Source organism: Rhamphochromis longiceps, linkage group LG7 (assembly GCF_057381845.1).
Source record: "Rhamphochromis longiceps isolate RC_006_pf linkage group LG7, R_longiceps_female_GT1.1, whole genome shotgun sequence".
Classification (NCBI taxonomy): Eukaryota; Metazoa; Chordata; class Actinopteri; order Cichliformes; family Cichlidae; genus Rhamphochromis; species Rhamphochromis longiceps.
The window spans coordinates 15,460,175-15,474,757 of NC_140563.1; the positions used below are offsets into that span (position 1 = coordinate 15,460,175).

The window sequence follows — 14,583 nt, forward strand, 5'->3', positions numbered from 1 at the left end:
TTCTCCTGATGCTTTTCTCGAAAGTATAATGAGCACGTGTCCGACCATATCAAGCAGATACATACCAAATATGAGCTCACGACCACACATTGAACTTTTCTTTGAGGAAAATTCCAAACAGGACCTCATTCCAGCTGCTTATTTTGGATGGATTTGCTGCTTTTCCTATGGAATATTAAACAGGATTTCTCAGAAATGTTTAAATTTTACAGTTACAGAACAAATGCCCACTTGTTTGATTCTTGGTCTTCATTTGCTGAATTTTTATGTTTAATGTCACAGTTTGTGATGTTTTGCATGCCAGATAAGTGTTGTGACCAGTAAAAAGATGTTTTATGAAATGAAAGAAATTTATAGGCATGTTAACTGATCTAGTTTCAGAAACCTTTACATGAGTATCCTATCATCTATACTGTGACTGTACTTAAATTCAGATGTGAGTCAAGATGTAGGAAATAGGGTAATGTTTTATAATCAAGGTATAAGGTAAGTGCTTGGGAGATCTTGTGTTTAAGTATAATCTATTGAGAAGTAGGGCTGTTCGATATATTGAAATATATCGGATGACGATATAAAAACGTCTATCGTTTCATTTTACGCTATCGTTTGTTTCGTGGTGTTGCAAAATAAACTCTACGGCAATATTTTTTCATTATTTTGATGGTCACTGTAGTGGTTATATTAATTTCTTAAAGTTCTCTCTTTCTCTTATATGTAATATAACCATACTACTGATGGACAAGCGCCTGTTTTTATGCGTTGTCGTTAGCAACAGCGACGGTGTCCGCTTGTTTATGTTCCACATAAACCTTTCACAATAAAGCTCAAGATCCTGTTGAGACTTTTCAAAATAAACTGAATCACGTGAAAGAGCAGATTATTTACGAATGAGAAGTAAAAAAGAGCCGCCAAGTGCTAAAAAATAAACCTTAGACTCAAACATTAGAAAAGGCTTTTCCCCGCAGCACGCCGTGTAATAAATACTCACAAAGAAAACGGCGGCCGTTACAACTTATGTCTAAAAATGTATAGTTTCATGCATCTGTTAAAACACTCGACTCCATGACGCGCAGCTGGAAACATTTCATGCAAGTCGAGCTGCCCGAGATTCACAGAATTTACAGAAAATGTTACATTTTTGTGATTTATATCGTTATCGGGACGATAGAAGTCTTATATCGGGATATGAGATTTTGGTCAGCGATTTTGCAAAATGCCCAGACCAGCCCCTCACTGAGCAGTTGAACAGGTGCACCTAATGAAGTGGCCAGTCGGTGTATATTTAGACACACACTCAGGGTTCTTGCTTTTAGTAAACTTTTCTTATTACTAAAGTAATTATTTTTTGATTTAAAAATGACAGTAAGGACTTCAAATCAAATCAAATCACTTTTCAAATCAAATCAGATCACGAGGCAGCACGTAGACACTAACTTGGCGCTGAATGCTTTTACAAAGGCCAGCCAGGTGTACATGACCTTTCAACTGAAGTCCTGCTAGTTTGGTTGCTTCTAAATTCATGTGTGGAATAAGTATGTTGAAATTCATTAAATTAAGTACTACTTAATTACATGCACTCATCTGAGGAACATAAATTCATGAAACACCCTTCATTAATTTGTGCACTATCATTTGAAATCACCAGCCTTTGCATTTTTATTAAATCGCGTGTTTCGAGTACCTTCAGTTTCAGTTTTCTGTATTTTAAAGCTGCTCTCCATCAGCTGACGTCACGTCTCTTGTTCCCCGCAGGTGATCCCAAAACTTGGCAGAACAAATCTCTCCCTGGAGACCCAAACTACCTGGTGGGTGCAAACTGTGTGTCTGTGCTCATTGACCACTTCTGAAGAGGGCAACAGCTGGCCTGTTACTGAATGTGATAAAGCAGGGGACCCGAGTCTCCCCTGCCGTGCCCACTCCACGGTGCAAAATGCTTGATGAAGTATGAACTCAAACTCACGTTGTTTACTGTGCCCAAAATTTAAAAAAACTTAAAAAAACACACACAAGGAGAGTCAGAGTCCAGCATCCCCAAGGCTGTACTCCTCCTTTCTTTTCTTTCTTTCTTTCTTTTTGGTTTGGTGCTTACAAGGCTTGCAAAAAATAAAGATGAAAACGTTATTTAAACAAAAGGAACTGGAGTTGGAATGCATGACCAGTGCCACAGACTGAATAATCACATTTTGACATTTTTAGCTAATTTTGTAAAGGTTCAGAGCGGTGGAGGAGGTAAAAACAAAACAAAAGAGGATAATTTTGAAAACTTGTTTAATATTGCAGTTTGATTTTTGCATACTGTAAAAATAAAAACAAAAATAAAACAACAACTCACAAACAGCAAAGTTTGTATATGCAAAACTTTTGTTTGTGAGTTCTGTGGTCATGCGTTTCACTCATGATGGATCTCTGAGGACTTGAGAAATTGCTCAGCGTGACTCATGAAGACGTAGGCATCATCGAGATTTAAACAAAAACAAAAAAACTAATGAAGAATGAAGGTTAAGTATTAGTATCAGACACCCGCTCGTCCAGCGGGGTTCTCTCTGTTTCAAACGTGTTTTTTGTAGAAATGTTTTACCGTAGATAAATATACTGACTTGATTTTACAAACTCCTGCTGTCTAGAGATCTATGCATGTGCTATGACTCAGGTTCAGAAGCCTGCTACTACTAAGTTCAACACATGAGAAATCCCATCGTACACTGCAAGCAGTGATGCCTTATCTGCATATTAACTTTTCAGTGAAACTTTAAAACATCGGTTCCTTCAGTTGTAGCGATCACTACGGAAGAAGCAGAAGAAGAAGAAGAAAAAGAAGTTGTCGTCGTTGTCTCTGCATTTTCTCCTAAAAACGGTGAACTCGGATTTAGCACACGAGAATAATTGAGACTGGTGAAAAAGGTATGCTTTCTTTTACTGCTATGCATATGAAGTCTGAGGAAATACAAAAAAACAAAACAACAAGCTAGAAGATGTTTAAGTTGTGGCTGTACATAATGCTAGCATATGGCCTTGGTTCTCTGTAAATGAACTTTTGTACATCTTTGTTATTTTGTATAAAAGAGAAAACGTTTGTTTAAAAAAGAGAAAGCGGTTACATTGGTTATGTTTGTATTCTGGTTATACCCCTGAGCCTTGGAACTGACATAAGCAGTAATAAGTCCGACTTTTCTACCAACGTATACAAACACGTACACACATTACAAACATACACACTACTTAAGGCATTTTTAACTGTCAGAAAACTTTTTATTCTTATTTACAAAATAGAGAAGTGCTCGGTTTAAATGATTTTAAAAGACGTATTTGAGGGGGGCTGCTGTGAAGAGTGGTCCCTTCCTTTCTTTGTGATACTGGATGCTGTATTGTGTGCCCTGAAATGTATTTTTGTACTAAGACAATTTATTATGGCACATCAGTACTATTTTTCTTTTGATATGACGACACTGCTTCAACCCGACACTAGTTTTTTGGTTTTTTTCCCCGTGTGGCTGACATTCTTTTTATTTATTTTGATTTTACTTTCATTTGTTTTCCTTTGCAACACATTTCTAAGTATACCACTGTATTACTAAATAAATTCATTTATAAAGTAAACGCTGCCCAGATTCCACTGTTGTGTTGTTTCCCACGTCTTTTTAGATAGCGACACAGCAACACCAGTTTATTTTCTGCCAAATGGATCCGAGATGATTCCCGCGAGGGTTCAGGAGTTGGCGGCTGTTTTTGAAATAATTTATTGCTCAGTTTTGAGTTTTCTGCGCCTGCCTGCTAAAATGTTCCATCTGTAAATGTAGTGAGACGTTGGGGTGGGTTACTGTTCACACAGCGAGCTTAACTCCCTGTACTGGATTTTCTGGATTTTTGCATATCAGGAAAAAAATCAATAAGAAGGCAAGTCAAAACGTGTTTCTAGAAATGTTTGCATGTTTACTAAATGATTTGTAGAAACCCTTTAAGCAGCATTTAACACTGAGCACATCTGCAGCCTTTGGACTGCTGGATTTGAGGAACTTCTCGTCTCCTATTTGACAGGAAGCATCTGTTTACCATCTTCCCCAGCCTAGGTTTTCTTCAAGGACACTTTGGCTATATTTATCCTTTTCTAGATTATGTACACTCATAGCACCATCCCACCACTGCCTTATTGCATTATGAGGGTTTTATCAGGAATCCAGTGACAAGTGCTGTTGATCAGAGTATTTTTGGAATTCGACTCATAAGATCGAGAATCTGTGTGCTGTGAGTTTGAATGCTGTTTAGTAAACTCAAAGTAGGTTGTCAAACTGAATTCATAATCCATTCCCTTCACATACAAGGTCTTTAATAATCAGGCGCCATTTTATCTTAAAGACCCCATAATACCATACCCACCACTCTACAGCAGTTCACTCAGACTGCGGCCTCAGTTGTTGTTCTTATCATATTTAAAAGTAGAAAAGCAGCCCCTTCAGCTTCCAGGCTCCTCTTCTGTGGAACCAGCTCCAAGTTTGGATTCATCAGACAGACACAATCTCTCCTTTTAACATTTGATTAAACTTTACTTTGTGATAATGTAGATCGTTGGCGCTGGATCAGGTGACCCAGAATCCTGTCTACACTGCAATAGGCCCAGGCTGCTCGAGGCTATCCATGATGCAATGAGTGTTCATTCACCTTCTTTTCCCCTCACTGTGTTTTATACACCTCTCTGCATTTAATCATTAGTTGTTAATAATCTCTTCCACAGCGTGTCTTTACCTTACAAAAATGGAGCGCTTTGACTCAACTGTTGTGATTTGGCTCTATATAAATTCAACTTGAACTGAATATTACTCTGAAGGCCTGAGTGATGGAGCTGTGGAGATGGCAGGTTTTTTTTTCCTGCAGCAGTTTAGCTGCAGTCAGGATGGAGTGAACGTTTGGTCTCCTCATTCAGTCAGCTTTCTGGATCCATCATAAACAGCAAATGTGGTGCTTTCACATCGTCTCCCCCCCCCCCCAAACTGAAATTCCTGTTAGGGCTCTACCAAAAACCAGTTCTAGTCTGTGGTGCTCTGTTTTAAATATTTTCTGATCAGAGTATCTGGGTGGAAAAGTTCATTGACCTTCTTAGAATTGCATCATTTAAAAATCCGTACTATACAAGTGTAACTATTCCACATAAAATGTTTTTGTCATATTGCTGTAGGCCCTGTGATTTGTACAAAATAAAGGTCAATAGGATGGAATAACCAAACTTGATTTTTTTCCTGTATAAATTCGATTGGTTTAACCTTTACTCTGCAGTAGCTCAAGGGAGTCATTTAAGACAAAGTTCAGTGTCAGACAACATTTAGAAATATCTTATCAGAGTTCACTGATCTCTGCCTGTTTGTCAAGTTTCTTTTTATGTTTTTTTTCTTTCTTTTTTTTTTTAAACAACAGGGTGTGACAGAGTTCGTCTGATTTATGTCAAAGGTTGCGCAGGTTAGTCACCCCGCAAGCCTGCCTGGAGGTTCCTCTTATTGTGCACATATGTGGTTATAAGGGCACAACGGCAGCTGCTACATTAACACTTCAGCACTTCAGGGCAGTGTTATGCAATAAAACTGTTAATTTACAGTGTGTGTCATCAGTACACAAACAGATAACGCAGTGTCTGCTTTTACCTCTGTACAAAAGTCCAGTTAGGTAACAACAAATCCCTACATAAGAGATACAGTAGATGTTGAAAAGTCAATATCCAGACTCTGATATCGGAATGGATTAAAAGAGCTTCAGTCCAATGTAAAAACAAAGGCGATTACAGTAAAATGTGCATGTTATGGTTAACTGTCCAAAGAATTAATTAACGAATTAAGAACACAGTGAGTAGCACATACTCTCTGTATCACATAGTGTCACTGTAAGAGGTGAAGGTAGCTGTGCTAAAGATGAAAACCATCTCTCCAAACGTGACTTGACGTTTCCGAGTCCGTCCCTGAGATTAGTATCTGTTAAGATCCATTATTGTTATTTCTTTGCAAACAAAGTGGCTCAGCAGTGACTACTTTAGCTTCTGTGTTAGAGTTTGACTTCCTTCGAGACGACTGCTCTGTAGATTTCTTCGGTCAAGGGCACATAAGTCTTTTTTTCAGGATCCAGGAAGTATAGAGGATCTTTGATGTGAGCTGGGTTGAATCCTTCCTCCACCAACTTCACTTTCTTCATCTTGAAGGTTCCCGTCATCTCCAGGCAGGGCTGCAAAACACAGTTTGAAAGATGTTTTTGTGTCAAGCTTTAGTGTAGAACAAAAAGCAAAGAAAACCAAAACATAATTAAGATAAACCGCCAATAACAATGCTGTCAATCAGATCAGATATCAGCTACAAACTGCAAAGCAATATTACACAGTTATTATTAGAGGACGGCAACATTAACTCAAAAGAGATAAGAACATGCCGGTGCTTCTATCAGTCAAAAACGGGAAACTGAAGCTATAATTCACACTGACAGATCAAAGTTCACTTAGAAGATTGGGAAAAACATCTTCTGGTCTAACGAGCGTTTTATTCTGCTGCAACAGTCAGATGGTAGGGTCACAATTTTGGTGAAAAGAGCATGTAATCATTGCTCCTTCATGCGTTGGCTCAACAGTTAAGGATAGTTTTGGTGTAATAGAGTGGGGGATATTTTCTTGGCTCACTTTGGGACCCTTAGTATCAACTGAGCATCGTTTAAACACCACAGCCTATGTGAGCATTGTTTCTAATGTCCATCCCTGTATGACCGCAGTGTATGCATCTTCTGATGGCTTCTTCCAGCAGGATAACGCACCATGCCATGAAGCTCATATGATCTCAATCGGTTTCCTGAACGTGACAGTGAGTTCACTGTACTCAGATGGCCTCCACAGTCACCAGATCTCAATTGAGTAGTGTGTTTGAGATGTGGTGGAACGGGAGCAGCAGCTGTGTGATGCTGTCAGGTCAACATGGAGCAAAGTTCCTGACAAATGTTTCACCTTGTTGAATCTATGCCACAATAAATTAAGGCAGTTTTGGGGGTAAAAGGTATATTAGAGTAATTTCCTTGGTACATAAATCCAAATATTTCATAGTTAAAGTAGCTGTAGAACGGTCCTGTACTGCACTTTCTTGGGAACTTTCTTTTTAATCATCTCCAATAATTTTATCTGGAGGGCACATCCTCTACGGTTTTACCAAGTCATGAAAATATGTTGCCAGAGTCAGCATTTCTTGCAGCTGTCCCTAACCCTGAAGGAAGTGTTAGGGTTACATCACTGCACTGCCTTCCTGTTTGGTTCAAAGGAAAAATCTGAAATCCTTAATATTTGTCTAGAAAAAACAACATTGGGACCCAATGACACATCTGATTTCTGATCTGCATTATTGGTAATCTTACACAGTAAAAACTCGGGCTCAGACTCTGATCCACACACCGCTTCAGCCATCTGGATTTCAGACACCAAGCGTTTAGCACGTTTAGCCTTTGAGCATGCACTAATTAAAGGTGGAAAGGATGAACTCCGTGAGTACAGCAGAATCAGACCACAAATTAAAACAATATCTTTAAGCCATAGCGGCCCGTCTGGTCTGGATGTGCATGTATTATTTATTTATATTTATTACCTGAATCCTGATGAATCTGGGTCTCGCGTAAGCTGGGAGGTAGTTGACGACCTGCGTGTACGTGGCCGAGCAGTCGAACTTTTGTCCTTCTTCCAAAGTGAGAGCTGCCATGCCGACTCGCCCTTCATGACCTTGATTGAAAAATGAGAGAAATATGAAATGCAAAGTGCAGACAGCTCTGTAAGGTTTTAATATTTATGACCCGAGTGCGTTTACCTTCAACTTTCACACCGTAAACATTCGCCTCTAATATGCAGTGAACCATTGTGAGAATGTCTGCAACCTCCGATGTGGCGACATTCTCTCCTTTCCACCTGAAACAAAAAACACGAAAAGACTCCAATGAACAATTTCTGCAGCACAGTTTGAACCTGATCTGCAAGTAAACACCTGCACAAAAGAAAAAAAGCCATTTTCACACACACTATTCTAACCAGCTGTTAATTGCATATTTTTATACTTTTAATAGCTGAGAACTAAACCAGACCAAACGGTGACTCAGTCTAGACTCGATCATCTGGGCAGAACCACAAAAACAAAGCGACAGGTCAACACAAAAATGAGTCACAACTTGCCTGAAAGTGTCGCCGACTCGATCTTGAAAGTACACAAAGTTCTCTTTGTCGAACCGAAGCAAATCGCCGGTGTTGAAGTACAGGTCGCCCTTTTTCAGGACGTCTCGAAGCCGCTTCTTCTCCGTCTGCTCCTTGTTACCAGCGTAGCCAACAAAGGGGGACCTCTTTGTTACCCTTCCCACTAAAAGTCCCGTTTCACCTGGTAGAGACATCAGGAAACAAAATAAATCAAAACTCCTTTTTAATTTCACTTCTATCAAACTAAAACTCCTTTAAATTGAACCCGATTTCTCTTTACAGACTCACCTACGGCTGCTTGGATGCACAGACCCTGCGAGTCCCTGACAGGTTCCTCCTTCTCAATGTCAAACTTGATCAAAGTGTAGGGGAAGAAAAACTGGAAAAGGAAGAAGGAAAGAAAACCCACCAGTTAAAATTTTTAAAAGTAGTGGAACAGCCAGCATGGCAGCAACTCTGTGAGGACGCACAAACATCAACATGCTTGTTTCAGGATTTGATAAAAAAAATAGGATTTAGGCTTATCCATGTAACTTTTCTAAGTATTGCAAAGTTGGTTCACTTATTACAGGGTTACATCACCACTCTGACTTACACTATAAACCAAATCTGCTCTGGAACAGGTTATGAGATAAAGTCAGATATGTCCTGTGTATGCTGATCTTGCTTCATAGTACAAGGCCTATCTCTATCTGAGGTCCAGGTAAGTGATTGCGCCAAGAAATGAGGGTGATTTTTAACAGATAAAGTTTTAGAATGTAAAGTGCTTAGCCAAGAGAAGTGATTTGAATGATCTGATCATTTAAAAACACTGTACACATAATGGCCTTCATCATTTGTGTGTACAGAGAGTCTGAGACTCTTCTTCATGGGGGACAAACACAGTCAAGTTTTGCTTAAAATATCTGTATGCACTGTTTGTCCAATCAAACGGCCACCACAACTTTAAATGTAGTCGCCCTTTGCCCGTTTATCATTTTGTATCCAAGAATGCATGTGTGGGTGTTTATTTTCAAATTCAACTCACTCCTGTAGCTGTTGATGACATTTTGCTCCAATTTAATTTAAATGTGATCGACCAATGTAAGCTCCAGATATTAACACAGACATTGCACCACACTGTGAAAACATGCGACTTGCTTCCTTTTCCTACCCGGTGCACAAAGTTGACTCGTCCGACTGCGCCGATCTTGGACGTGTAGTTGATGAAGCCGATGTTTCCCTCTGTGGCAGCGTACAGCTCTCTAACTTTAATGTCTCCAAAGCGATGAAGAAACTCGGACCAAACGTCCGTTCGGACACCGTTGCCGATTGCAATTCTCACTTTGTGGTTCTTCTCATCGTCTTTCTGCCAAGAGCGGGATGGACACGGAGATATTCCACCATTAGGACGGCGGCTGACTGACGTAGCTGCAGACTGATTAGGTTTCCTCTTACCTTGGGCGTGTTGCAGAGATAGCGCAACGTTTCACCGATGTGCTGCATCACCGTGATGTCATACTTCTTGCAATCATCCCAGAACTGAGAGGCAGAAAACTTTCTCTTCAGGACTATGGTAATACCTGCAAGTCAAATCATATTACACAACCTTTATCTTCCTTAACCGCTTAAGCTCCTGACCCAGGCGTGCAGATGCTTTTGCTCTTGTACTCTTGAGAGGATTAAGAGGATCATTACCTCTCTCGATGGCTCCAGTCATTCCGATCAAGAAGCCGGCGCTGTGATAGAGAGGCAGATTGATGTAGAAGATGTCCTCTGCTGTGACTCCACATATCGACTGGAGGAAGGAGGCGGCCCACACCCTCTCATGTGTGACAATGGCTGCTTTAGGCAAACCTTCCCAGGGAAAAGAATAACAGATTGTGCTTTTGAATTAAAGAGGAACAAAGTAGTATGATGCACTTCACTGTGGTTCATTCATTGATCCTGAATCTTCTAATGACTGCACAAAGCAACATTTAATCTTCTCAGCAACAAACAGTCCCAAGTAGATGGTGAATATAATGGATTCTCAGCAGCTATAGATGCTGAATTTTTCATAATGAACTGGTGCAGATAACTCTAAATGGTGAAAACTAAATAATCGATCAGGTGAATGATTCTTCTGTTTTTATCCATGCTGTGCCGAAGCCACATTTTGTTTAAATGGAAACACTGAAAAAAAGGTGTATTGAAGTCGAGGAGAAAATGACTCTACTTCTTCTTAAAGTTATGGTAAATGGACTTGTACCACGCCTTTCGGCATATCTGCATAGGTTATCAGTCTAAGGAGCTACACGTAAAGGATAAAGGTCACTCTGGACTGAGAAAACAGCGCGAGCGAGGAGTGAAGGAGGACATCTATGTCCACTGTGAATGACCATCACGGAACAGCAGGTTTGGCTTGTGAAGCCAACTATTAGCAGCTTACAATTCAGCTTAAAAAAAAAACAACAACAACAAAAAACATACAAAAAACTTAAAGACGTCCAGTTGCCTTCTTTTTTTCAAACTCCTGAGACCACGCCTTTTAACTCAAGTTTAGCACTCAGAGTGCTTCCTGCCACAGATCTCATTCACCCAATCACACACACATTAATACAGTGCTTTTTTCTAACATGCATACTCCACTGAATGCATCAGGAGAAACTTGGGTTCAGACCACCAGCTCCTGGTTGGTAGATGACCCACTCTACTACCTGAGGCACAGCAGGTTTATAGAGTCTATAGAGTGGTGTTCACCTTTACGATAATTGTATCTTTTAAAAGAATGAATATAAGGCAATAAAGGTAACAGAAGTTGCTAAAGAGTGGACTTATACATCCATCAGGTTTTCTGCAGATCCAAGCTTGTTCAGCACATCGTTGTAAAAGACCGTCTTAAGGACTCAACTGGGACTAAATTTTGATTTAAGCCTATTTTCCACCAGCTAAAACTAGTATACCATTTAAAATGACGGTGAATAACAGATGTTCCAGCTTGCATCATGTGCTACTCTTATCTGAAAAAGCTCTGTGGGACATACAGCATTTAATTTAGGCACATCCCTGTAATGCACCTTGATGGAGCGAAGATCAGCAAGCCTGCATCAGAAAGAACAATTGTGCAGATTTTTTCCCCCTCACCCATTAGTCTGATCAAATTTAATTACCACAATTAAACATGTGTGCAGGCTTCACACAACCAGGACTTAAAGGTTCAGTGTTTATGTTTTCACTTGTGTTAGTGCTATGAAGTAGTGAGAGCATTCACAGTTTGTCTAAATCAGGCATGTGTAAGATGTGTAAGACACACAATCTGTCACTAACACTGGTACTGTGCCAAGACATTCTGCAGTGTGCCAATAAAGGCAGGAAAGAATAAAACTACTGGCTAGTAAACTGTGAAAACAATGCAGAGTGAGGGAAAAAAAATCCTGTAACAAGAAAACCCCAGGGTTCACTTTTTATCAGTTAGGAAGCTGTGAGTGTGTTTGCTTTTTGCCTTTCAGCAAATGTTATTGCCCACAGATGACCACGTTCAATTAACACCCCTCTCCAAGAACAGAAGGTGTGGCTGAGCACAGATCTAGTGTTTGAAGCTTGATGCACCTCATAAGCTTGACTGTTATCATTGCAATCTTATTTTGCGTGCCAGCGTTTGTTTCAGAGCAGTTTGCTGTTGTTACCTGTGGTCCCAGATGTGTAGATGTAGAGAGCGGTGCTCCTGATATGGATGTTGGCCCTGAGGTCCCGGGACAGTGGCTGATCTGAGGCCTTGGAGATCTTGTCAGACAAAGCGGTGATGCCCTGCACACTGCAGCTGTCCGACATGAGGTACACGCTGATACCCCGCTCCCTCAGCGTCGGCAGGACCTCCTCCACAGCATCCTGCAGCTCTACAATTAGACAGTAGCTTTCAGCTCAACACAGCCCGTCATAGCGCTGTGTTGCCAAATGTGGCACATGTGCACCTACACATGTGGGCCTGTATCATGTATCCCTGATCCCACTGGGGTGGGAAGTTCAGCTCTCATGCATGCATTTCTTAGTAAAGGCCTTTTAAGTTCTATAATGAGAACGCAAAGAAACACGTTTGCAAGCTGAGATTGTTCTTCCGATGAAGTTGCTCTTCAGTGTGGAGCATGAAGAGCCCCCTTGTTCTTTAATCATTTCTGCTCATATGTGAAGTATTCGTTTTCCTTTTTGCAAATGTTCATCCGTTCAAAACTGCACTGCCACAGTTGGAACCACCAAAATAGCTTAAACACTGCTTCTCTTCTATGTCTAACCATTATAACCAAACACTGGCGTTCATGTAATTTGTATGAAACGTGCCGGCTCTCTCTTACCCTTTACCCGCCCCTGTTGCTTGTCTCGTGTTTCTATGGTGTATTGATAGTCATGTGCTTTTGTGCTGAGGTGTTTTTTCTTTTATCAAACTGTTCTCCCACTAGGAGCTCAGTCTGAGTGGAGTTTTTTTTTTCTCCTCCTCTTACCTCATGTAGTGTATTTTCGTTGTTTTTTCCTATCAGCCTACCTTCTGACATGTCTGCCCAATGTGATGTTTGTGTAAAGTTGGTCAGAAGGTTCCTTTGTGAGTGCGCATGCGCCATTAGCGTGCTGCCTGCTGTAACCCCTAATTTCCCTCGGGATGAATAAAGTATTCTGATTCTGATTCTGATTCTGATTAATCAAGATCGTATCCCCTACATATATGCAGATATAGAATAGCAATTAATCGATCCAGCAAAAATGCACTTCCTGCACTTTTTTTTAAATCTATTTAAGTTTATCCTAACGTCTAACTTTTGGCCGCGACTAAAGCTGATCAATAATAACCTTTAAGCAGAGGTTATTGATTGGGACTGATCTCAAACAAACGTTTAGGTTTATGTCGCAATTTACTCAAAGACCGACTAGCTCAGTTTTTCCTTTGTGGAAGCACTGAGTTTCTAGCTGGAGGTTTTTATAATTAAGCTGGAAGTACAGCATTCATGTGGCAGGTGGTGCAAAGCAATTTATTTTTATTATTATCATCCATGCCTTCTAGTTTAATTTACAGACAAAAAAAAAAAACAGGGAGAGAGTCCCTGACGCAGGTTCACCGTGCCAATAAAACTGCGATGCAGTGCGGAATAAAGCTTACTATAAATATAAGACACGAGGAAAGTGGCAGGACAGATGTGACGGGGTGAATTATATTGTCAAGTAGCCTGCAAAATCTGCACTGAGCAGTATCTGTTTGCATTCATTTATAGAATTCATATAAACTGTTGTTTATAAACTCTTTATTTTAACATCTTTGATGCGTAAAAGGGTTTAATTTAGGATTTTTATTCCCTGTTGGGTAAAACGCTGGAGACCCACGTTTCTCTTCTGCAATGAATTGCGTGGTCAAAATCATTTTACAAGAAGAATTAATAATATAATATCTGAGGATACTTTCCGTACTTGCACAAAAGCCGAGCATGAAGAGTTATCTCTCACTTGCTGTCGAACTTTGAACTTCGCAGTCCTGTGGGAGACGCGTCAAATAACGAGAGCCTCCTCTGGTCCGACGCAATAATTTATTTCTCGCTGTATCTCACCTGAGGAGGCGATGATCACTTTGGCCCCGCAGCAGGAGAAGCAGTGCAACAGGGACTTGGATCTGATGTTGAAGTTGAGCAGGGCAGCCGGGCAGCCCAGCTTCGCCAAACCGAGCCAAGTCCAAATGAAGCTGGGCTCGTTCGCAAGGAACAGGGCCACCGTGTCCCCCTCCTTCAGCCGGGCTTCAGCCTGCAGGGCTCGGGCCACCTTGTTGCTCTGTTTGTCCACTTCGCCATAAGTGTACGAGCGACCTTCGAAGTGTACAAAGATCCTTTTGGGGTGCCTCTTCGCTGCATCCAAGAAGCAGTCCAATATGCTGTAAAAGGGCTTGATTTTCTTGTATTTGGTTAGTCTGATGCCACATTTAATGCTCTTTAGGATGTACGCGAAATCTTCGCCAAAGTAGGGACAAAACGCGCTGATGTAAAAGAAACAGAGAAGTGCCAGTCCGGCCAAGACGCTGAAGCAGATGTACATTTTGCAGAGCGCTGAAAGAATAAGTGGGGAGAGGCAGAGGAGGCGCACACTGTGCTGCTCAGTCAAATTTGTGACAAAGTTCACCGTCTCGACCCGGGGCGGTGCTCGGATCTGCCCCGCTGACCCCTCCTTCATTTCGGGGAATATTTTTCAGTTGCTAAATCGAGAATTTCCACTTCCACTTACAACCTAACTGTTGATGTTATGTTGCATTTTCCCCCGATGTCATGAAAACGCCTTCTAGCGTGGTAAATAGTGGGAAAAGCGAGCAAACAAATCAGTTTGGCACTTTATTTTGAAGGGAGACTGAATGGATTGTGTTTCAGTACATCGGAATGATTTATGCGAATAATTTCCTCGTAATTATTTCT

General features: G+C 40.7%; 2 protein-coding genes across 11 annotated transcripts in view; one reads left to right on the forward strand and one right to left on the reverse strand.

The window, feature by feature from the left end:
- The window catches only part of tjp1b (tight junction protein 1b), a 61,475-nt gene extending 57,935 nt beyond the window's left edge, over nt 1-3,540 (forward strand). For 6 of the 10 annotated variants that reach the window (XM_085412455.1, XM_085412456.1, XM_085412464.1 and 3 more), the window contains exon 29: nt 1,753-3,540. In XM_085412455.1, the coding sequence (XP_085268581.1) occupies nt 1,753-1,847 (95 nt within the window). In that variant the 3' untranslated portion in view covers nt 1,848-3,540. The remainder of the gene's footprint in view (nt 1-1,752) is intronic. The other 4 variants (XM_085412460.1, XM_085412461.1, XM_085412462.1 and 1 more) reach the window with 1 other exon arrangement.
- A 19-nt stretch (nt 3,541-3,559) lies between these two features.
- On the reverse strand, nt 3,560-14,274 carry slc27a2 (solute carrier family 27 member 2). Its single transcript, XM_085412466.1, has 10 exons — nt 13,735-14,274; nt 11,833-12,042; nt 9,863-10,021; nt 9,623-9,747; nt 9,339-9,533; nt 8,474-8,564; nt 8,168-8,366; nt 7,809-7,906; nt 7,593-7,723; nt 3,560-6,201 (listed from the first exon to the last, which is right to left on the reverse strand). The coding sequence occupies exons 1-10, from the start codon at nt 14,210-14,212 to the stop codon at nt 6,025-6,027; spliced, it is 1,863 nt and encodes a 620-aa protein (XP_085268592.1). The 5' UTR covers nt 14,213-14,274; the 3' UTR covers nt 3,560-6,024.
- Nucleotides 14,275-14,583: the final 309 nt, after the last annotated feature.